The 8,481-nt window shown below is 39.5% G+C and overlaps 1 protein-coding gene across 2 annotated transcripts in view; it reads right to left on the bottom strand.

The window, feature by feature from the left end:
• plbd2 (phospholipase B domain containing 2) overlaps positions 1-8,481 on the bottom strand; it is a 38,513-nt gene that overhangs the window by 29,240 nt on the left and 792 nt on the right. For both annotated transcript variants that reach the window (XM_076985343.1, XM_076985344.1), the window contains exons 2-7: positions 8,205-8,298; positions 7,475-7,633; positions 7,124-7,224; positions 6,824-7,038; positions 6,648-6,742; positions 6,253-6,413 (exon numbers count right to left, since the gene is read on the bottom strand). In XM_076985343.1, coding sequence (XP_076841458.1) covers positions 6,253-6,413; positions 6,648-6,742; positions 6,824-7,038; positions 7,124-7,224; positions 7,475-7,633; positions 8,205-8,298 — 825 coding nt within the window. The remainder of the gene's footprint in view (positions 1-6,252; positions 6,414-6,647; positions 6,743-6,823; positions 7,039-7,123; positions 7,225-7,474; positions 7,634-8,204; positions 8,299-8,481) is intronic.

Below are 8,481 nucleotides of genomic sequence, written 5' to 3'. Positions count from 1 at the left end.
CACTGGGAAAAAAGCTTGATGCTGTTCATCCAATCCCACAATCAGAATTTCTTCCTTCTTCCTTCCTGCTTGCACACTAGACTCAGTTCCCTCAAAGTTATTAAAAGAGGTATTACCAGTTGTAACCGAACCTCTTCTAACTATAGCAACTCATCCATTATAATAGGTCACATGCCCAAATCATGTAAATTAGCAGTTATTAAACCTCTGATCAAGAAACCAAATCTTGATCCGACTGTGCTATCTAATTATAGACCCATTCCGAACACATCATTTATATCCAAGATCATAGAAAAAGCTGTTGCCCAGCAATTATGCCTATATCTGCATAGGAATCACATATTTGAAAAGTTCCAATCTGGATTTAGGCCCCATCACAGTACTGAAACAGCATTAGTCAAACAGGGTTCATACACTTTTTTGACAACTAATTTCCATGACTTTTCCATTACTTTCAGACAAATCTCAATGACTATACATTCTCTAAACATATGTGTAGACACGAAAAATAAGAAAAAATCCAGGCTAAAATTCCACAGTATATCATCAATTAATGAAAAGACACATGGTTTAATTGAAAAAATAAACATTTACCGTATTTTCAATATCAATATAAGCTGCATCTAGGGGTGGGCGATATGGGAAAAAAATAGTATCACGATTTTTTTCATAAAATCACAATTTCGATTTTTTATCACAATCTTCCATCCAAAAAAAAAAACCAAAAAAAAATGGGGCTACAAAGCTTTCTTTTTAAGCAGATTTAAATGAATGATATTGCAATTTTCCATGTGCAAACATTGTAAACAAAAAATGTAAACAACACACGTGACACTGTCACGTAGGGCTACGCCCCCCTCTCCTAGCTGTCACTCCGGTTTCCCTGTTCCTCATGTCTGTTGTTCCCTGCTTCTTGAAACCGCCTTGTTGTGTGTTTCTATGGTTTCCCCACGTCTGCCACGCCCATGTCGTTATTGTCTTCACCTGTTTCCATAGTTGCCAGGTTTGCAGTTTTCACGCCAAATTGGGCTTGTTTGAAAATCCTGCAGCGGGTAAAAATTCTGGGGTCGCGGGGTGCGGTTGGGCCACCACGGGGGTTACAAGTCAAGACAGAATCGATCGCGATATAATACTTAATTTGTCTCCATTTTAAACACTTTGCGCTAGTTTATGCTGCTGAAGGGCGGCTTTTACACTGACTTTGTGCGGGATATTTTTGTAGGACCTGGCAACCCTGCCTGTTTCTAGTCTAGTTCAATGTATTTATAGTCCCCGTGTCTCCCATGTCGGTATCGGTTATTTTGTGCTACTTACCTGTTTATTCTATTGCCTCGTTCGTGCTCTAGTGGATTTAACTGTTTCTGTTTTGTCTTCATCGTAAGTACGTTCAGCCTAGTCTTTGTTTCCCCTGCCTTTTGTTCTTTGTGCCACCATGCCAGTTTATATTTCATGTTCGTGCCTTGTTTTGTTCTTTGTGCCACCATGCCCGTTTATATTTCATGTTCGGACTGCCTACCCGTTATGACCCCTGCCCGGTATTACGACTCTGTCCATTCAATAAATCTCGCTCTCCTCAGCGTTTGTGTCCGCCTCCCTGCTCTGTGTCACGCAGTTCCTTACACTGTTAAAGTGCACTATTGCACTAAATATTTCCCAGCACTTTAAACTTAAAAGTTAAATATTTATACATATAGTCCAAATGATTCGATATAATTCGCTTTTTTATTCACATTATTTAATGGTTGTTTATTTTCAATACGCCCAATCTTAACGTCTTCACGTTCTCTCATGTTTCGTCCTGGAATTACAAGAGGCTCGTATTTGTTAACGTAAAGAGAACTGATCAGTCAGACAGATATTTGTTGTGAAACGAAGTAGTTACAATTTCAAGCATTTTCAAGTAGGCTATTTAGCCTAAATTCCAGCACTTTTCAAGCCTGAAACACAAAGCAACATTAAAATTCGTCAAGTAAATGTTCCTTCCCGTTTTTGAGGGGCGTTTCTTTATACTACCACATATCGTTTGCGCGAGGTGTGGCGGAGTCACGCGCTATGGTCACTTGTGAGACGGCTGCCCGCATTGTTTCACTTTCGGCATATTACTTGGGATGTCTACGTCTCAAGTGATTGAATAAATTTGTTGTACTGGCATCGGACGTTTTCACGTGTTCTTTGCACACTTTACATATTGCTGTAGTTTGGTCTTGGTCAGTGGAAGAAAATCCGAATCAATTTCAGATTATACCAGCTCCTCGGTTTGGCTTTCAGCCATCGTTGTCCACTTTTAGTTTTTACAAACACAACATGGAGGCATGGAAGACGCACAGTTCGCTGTGATTGGTCAGTACTACGTCTGACGCATCGGTGGGAATCAGCATAAAAAAGTAATTGCGCTGATTGGCAAAGGCGATCTATACGATTTCTCTAATTTGGTAGATCGTCTGCGATTCTCCACTCGTTATCGCCATTCATGATTTTATATCGTCATATCGTGCACCCCTAGCCGCATCTAAGTTTTTTTTTAATGGAAAATGTTGTAGCTATAAGCCGTATCCGGGCTAAAAGCCGGTGAGTTCCCGCTTACCGACGGGTCTGGTTAACGACGGACCGGAGTTACGACCGACTTTTCTTAATTTTGCGCGGTGCGGGGAGGTGCAGTGGCAGCACTGTGGAGTGTTGTGGAGTGTAGTGGAGTGTTGTGTAGTGTTGTGGCGTGTTGTGTACGATAAGCTGAAGCAGCACAGCCTCCACCGCAGCCCATCTCGGCAACGCGATCACTCTCTCACGCTGTATGCACGAGAACATTGTTAGTTTTTTTTTCTATTCTGTGTTTACGATCAAAGCGTATCTAAATCTAGGGTCACGCTTAACGACGAAAACTGCTTTACGTCAGACTTTTCAGTCTTTAACCCCATCATTAACCAGTTGGTTAACCACACAATGCACATTTTGCACGCCCCGTGTCCTTGTCTTTCTCAAGCCACAGCTTGTATTTGTCCAACTGAAGCAGCCATTGTTGAATCGGCATTTACCAGCATTACGCTGATTTACATGTCATCAAAGCATAATCTACAGCTCCGCTTGGAGTCAGACGCTAACGCAGCGAACTAACGTGTGAAGTTATGTTAGTGGTCCGCACAATGAAAAAACATGGCTATATTATATATGTTTATTTTTTCTTCTGGTTATCGGAACGACATATATTTATTGTGTCAAGCAAATTTCCATGACTTTTCCAAAACATTTGAGTATTTTTAGTTTTTCCAAAACTTATCCAGGCCTGGAAATTGCCATTTTCAAATTCCATAACTTTTCCAGGTTTTTCATGACTGTACAAACCCTGGTCAAAGTAACAAATAATTTCCTGCTTGCCTCAGATCAAGGCTATGTATCTCTGTTAGTGCTTCTTGATCTTAGTGTAGCTTTCGACACAATAGATCATAGGATCTTGCTAAAACGGTTAGAACGCTAGGTTGGAGTCTCAGGCACAGCTCTTTCATGGTTTTACTCTTACTTAACTAATCGCTATCAGTTTGTAGAGCTCAATAATATTCCATCCAAATGTACAAAAGTGAAATATGGGGTCCCGCAAGGCTCCATTTATGGACCACTATTATTTACATTATATACGCTACCATTGGGCACAGTTATAAACAAACATGGTGTCAATTTTCACTGCTATGCAGATGACACTCAACTTTACATATCAGCCAAACCTGATGACAAACTCAGTTTAGGAAAAACTGAGGCCTGTGTAAGATATATTAAATGCTGGATGTCTCTAAACTTCCTCCAACTTAATTAGAACAAAACAGAAGTTCTCCTCCTGTTTTGTTCTTGATGGAACATGATGGAACCAGGCCGCAAGACAGAAAACTCCAGATCTAATGCTTAATCTCGCAGACCACCCCATTACACCTGGCACAGTAGCCAAAAACCTATAATTTGATAAATACATAGATCATACTACTAGGATAGCTTTTCTACATCTCTGCAACATTGCCAAATTAAGAAATGCATCATCACAGGATGATGCAGAAAAATTGGTGCACGCCTTTGTTTGCTCCAGATTAGACTACTGTAACTCACTACTGTCAGGATGCTCAAATAGGAAACTAAACAAACTTCAAATAGTTAAAAATGCCACAGCCAGAGTTCTGACTAGAACTAGAAAATTTCATCATATCAGACCAGTCCTATCAGCCCTGCATTGGCTCCCAGTTAAATTCCGTATTGATTTTAAAATTCTTTTATTGACTTATAAATAGGGGTGTGTTTAAAAAAATAGATTTTTCAATTCAAATCGATCTTCATTTGAATGATTCGATTTATTAAACCTGAGATCGATCTTTAGAATTGGCAAATTTTCCCTGTATATGTGTACCGTTTTAACGTCTCGCGTTTTATATCGCGTGACGTGCTTTAATTCCACCTTGTTTAGGTGTATGAACCCTGCAAACATGACTGTTCATTGCACTGAAGCACGGCGCACGCAAAGTTTCAAAATTCGAGAGGTGCACGACCTCGCGAAGTGACAGCGCACGGGCGGAGCCACCACGATTTTATCGTTTTCGGTGCGTGGACCCTCACGCTGGTCGCGACGTGTCAAGTATAAAGCTGTAAAGTTCTCAACAGCTGGCAATATTGTTACTGCACAAAAGAGCTGTCTCACTCCTCAACATGTTGATCAACTAATTTTCTTGCCAAAAATTTGACAATCTCCAAGATGTCAGAAAGCAGTCAAGAATAAATCTTAGTTTTTGGACCTTAATGTTTACAATATTCAGAACTATGTTCATAAATGTTTTTGTTACATGTAAAAAAAAATAAAAAAATAAAAACTTAATTTGCACTTTAAAAGGCTGTTCAAAACCGCTTTCAATGCCTTTTCTGGTAAAGGAGCTATGTGGAAGTGTGTGCCATAATTGATATAAAAACACCAATATCACAGTATAAACACTAATATCTTAATACATTTTAATAAAGTTTGAGTGTTCCTTGTATCATTACAACATTTCACATTCAAACTACACTTTTTATTCTAACTGAAATTTCCCTACAAGAATCGATATTGAATCGGATCGAATCGAAAATCTAATTGAATTGGGACCTTGTGAATCAGAATCTAATCAAACTGGGAAATCAGTGGTGATACCCACCCCTACTTATAAAGCACTGCACGGGCTTGCTCCTGAATACCTCCAGGAACTTTTTTCCTATTGTGAACCCCAACGTCCACTAAGATCACAGGGTGCTGGCCTTTTATTAGTTCCAAAAATTAACAAGGTAACAGCAGGGGCAAGAGCCTTTTCTTGTAAGGCCCCCCCAGCTTTGGAACAACCTTCCAAAATGCATCCGGGACTCTGACACAGTCACAATCTTTAAGTCTAGGTTGAAGCCCCACTTATTAATGATCAAAGGCTAAACTAAATATCACCCCTTAGATAAAGGTATAGATCCAGGGGTTCATAGACGAAGGGTTTTATGGTAGACTGGGACACTGGTGCTGTCATCCTGTCACTGCTCGTGGTCACTCAAGTTTGTTGACAGTGCAGTAGATGGATGCCAATGTCTCAGAATGCTCCCAAGTCTATGTTACCTTCTGGTTCTGCCTTTTTAGCTAGGCTGTAATAATTTAACTTAATGCCGGAGTTGCTGCCACACTCCAGAAATGTTTATAATCTCATCTGTCCTGTGTATGTCCTTATACAGAGCTAATTTTCCGTTTTATTTTCTCCACATGGCTACCCGCCTACTCGAGGAACACTGAAATGAGGAGAGACAAGCCTTTCCAGAGATCCATCCTGGGCCGGCCACCTCCTTCCTAACCGGATATGCCTACACCAAGATGGACATTATCCCTTACATCTTTTCCTTTTCTTTTTGTTCTTTCTGTCTAAATTGTTGTTGTTGGCATGGTGACCGGCGTCGGCCAAAGGAGGATGGGTTTCCCCCCCCTGAGTCTTGGTTCCTCTCAAGGTTTCTTCCTCATGCCCTTAGGGAGTTTTTCCTTGCCACTGTCACCTTTAGCTTGCTCACTGGGGGCTTGGACTCGGACACTTGTAAAGCTGCTTTGTGACAACAACTGTTGTAAAAAGCACTATATAAATAAAATTTGATTGATTGATTTGATTTTCACTGAACATGCATCTTCTGACTCTAACTCAACACTTCCGATCCATGCTGAAAAACACACAAGCAGTAGCGTTCCTATTGTTACAGGGAGCAAGTGAATTCTGCTGAGTATCTTACGTTCCACTGTTGAACCGGCTGAAAATGTCCACCCACTCTTTGCCAGATCGGGCAAGTCTGTTGGCCACTATGTTCCTTAGCCACTCCATGACTGCACCAGAAGGTCTTACAAACTTCCATAGGTCAGGGTTACTGTTACCAATAGTTGTTTCCATAGTAACCTGAAAAAGTACAGTATAAAAATTATTTCATAGCCATTTACAAATAAAAATGTATATAAATCAGTTTGCTGGTTTACAGTTGACTTACAATTTACATTGAACTTGCTTGATGTAAAATAATTGGAATTTTTGTTTACCTTGCAATTAAATTGCACTGCTTTATTTGCATCATTGTTTGCATGTATGCTTTCGTGTATTTACATGTTTGCATTGGTAACATAAATAGCATCTCACCAGGCCACTGCTGAGAATGTAGAAGTCATCTCCTGAAAAGATGGATCCAGGGTAAGAGGAGAACACCTGAGTGCTTCCAGGAATCACTGCTTTATCTACAGAAAAAATACTCAGAATTACTGGTTGTATCCAACAAATTGTGTGACATTCTGACCAGGAGACAGAACGAGCATAACCTTTTGGAAATATGTGGAATGAAAAATTGTACTTCTTCATGATCCTCAGCATGGACTGATAGGTGTTCCAAGTGTCGTGCGACACAAGCAGGTCTTTGTTACCAGGCAATAATTTGATGAGAGCAGAGCAAGAACCAGAGCCTAATGTACGTGACTGGATAGATTTGTTTAGCGCTGCCTCCAAATCCTCCATGTCTCCACCCATCTGGAAAAGACTGAATTGGGGAAAAAATGTTTTCTGGAAGGCATTAGTTCAAAAAGAGAACAAGAGAGAGGGACAAAGATAATTTGCATACTCACAGAAATCCTAAAGGGTTTAAAGTGAGCTGTCCTTCTGGAAAAGCCACCTGCCCATTGTAACCATCTTCCAAACCTTGCAGCTGCAGCAGAGACAAATGGACCTAAAAGAGATCACATTTACAGGAACTTTACATGAATCCATGCAAGAGCTTCACTAATAATCTTAATAATGCTGCACATCAGGATATACAAATTGGGTTTTGGTGGCTGTTCCATAAATGCTTATTTAGTCTAGATACAGGAATGAACACAAACATGGTCAGATAGTATTTTTAAATAGTTTATCTGTGTTACATAATTGTGCAAGTTATCACTTCAGGTGTTGTTAGAAAGCAAAACGGGCCACAATACCTGATGCCAGTATGGTGATTCTCTGTATTTTTCAATTTGCTCTCTGACCCACTGCAGGTTGGATGTGATATATTCTTTCAGACGGTGGCAGAAGCCTACACCATGCTTAAATGGGCTGCAAAATCCCATCAGTGTGTTCACCCATTGCTTATAGATGAGCTACAATTCAAATAAATACTTAAACATTTAGTGAACATAAAATGGTTTCACTAACTGCTGTTTATTGCAGAGTAAAAATTCCTTTTTTTTGGAATTCTTGGGCAAGCTGTCAAAGTTCATATAAGAAAAAGTATAAAAATGACTTGAGAAATATACACATTTTATATAATTATTAATGATTATGCTTCAGAATAAAACATGATCCTTTCATCAGATTTGATCATATTACCTCTTACGCGTGTATGGAAAACCATGAGTGGCTAAAATCCATGATTTTCCTAATCTCACAACTCAGAACCTCTACTGGATTCTATGGAGTTGGATTATATTAGTATGACTAGCTGAGTTTTAACACGTATCCACCTGTTAGACTCTCAACTTCCCCACATTTGCTTACTGGTACAAGTAAATATTTACACTTTCTGATCACAGATTATGCCCTCAAATGATAGAAAACAAGTTGAGGTTATAAATAAAGTAATTTAAAGTAATATAAAAAAGTAATTCAAAGTAATATAAAAGTAATTTTAGAATTTTTTGAATAATTTGAATGAAAAGTAATGTTTTGTACCTGTGAAGTGACTGCAGCCTCCACAACTCCAGCACCATAAGCCTGGACTGTATCATTATACTCACCATTGGTAACAACTTCAAGATAAGACCAACTGAAAATGGAAAAAACATCTTTACTGCCCAGTTAAAATTATTCAAGAGGATGCAAATCGTATCATTTTGCTGGATCCAAGTGGTCACTACATCAGTCCATGAAGGTGTTGCATCCCACATCAGTTTGGAATTTGTAACTTTCTACAGGGTTGCCAACTCTCTCACGCAATAAGCGCGAGACA

The sequence above is a fragment of the Brachyhypopomus gauderio genome, unplaced genomic scaffold (assembly GCF_052324685.1).
Source record: "Brachyhypopomus gauderio isolate BG-103 unplaced genomic scaffold, BGAUD_0.2 sc40, whole genome shotgun sequence".
NCBI classification, from domain to species: domain Eukaryota; kingdom Metazoa; phylum Chordata; class Actinopteri; order Gymnotiformes; family Hypopomidae; genus Brachyhypopomus; species Brachyhypopomus gauderio.
Note: the sequence above shows the minus strand (reverse complement) of the source record. Positions and strands in the feature narration are given on the sequence as shown.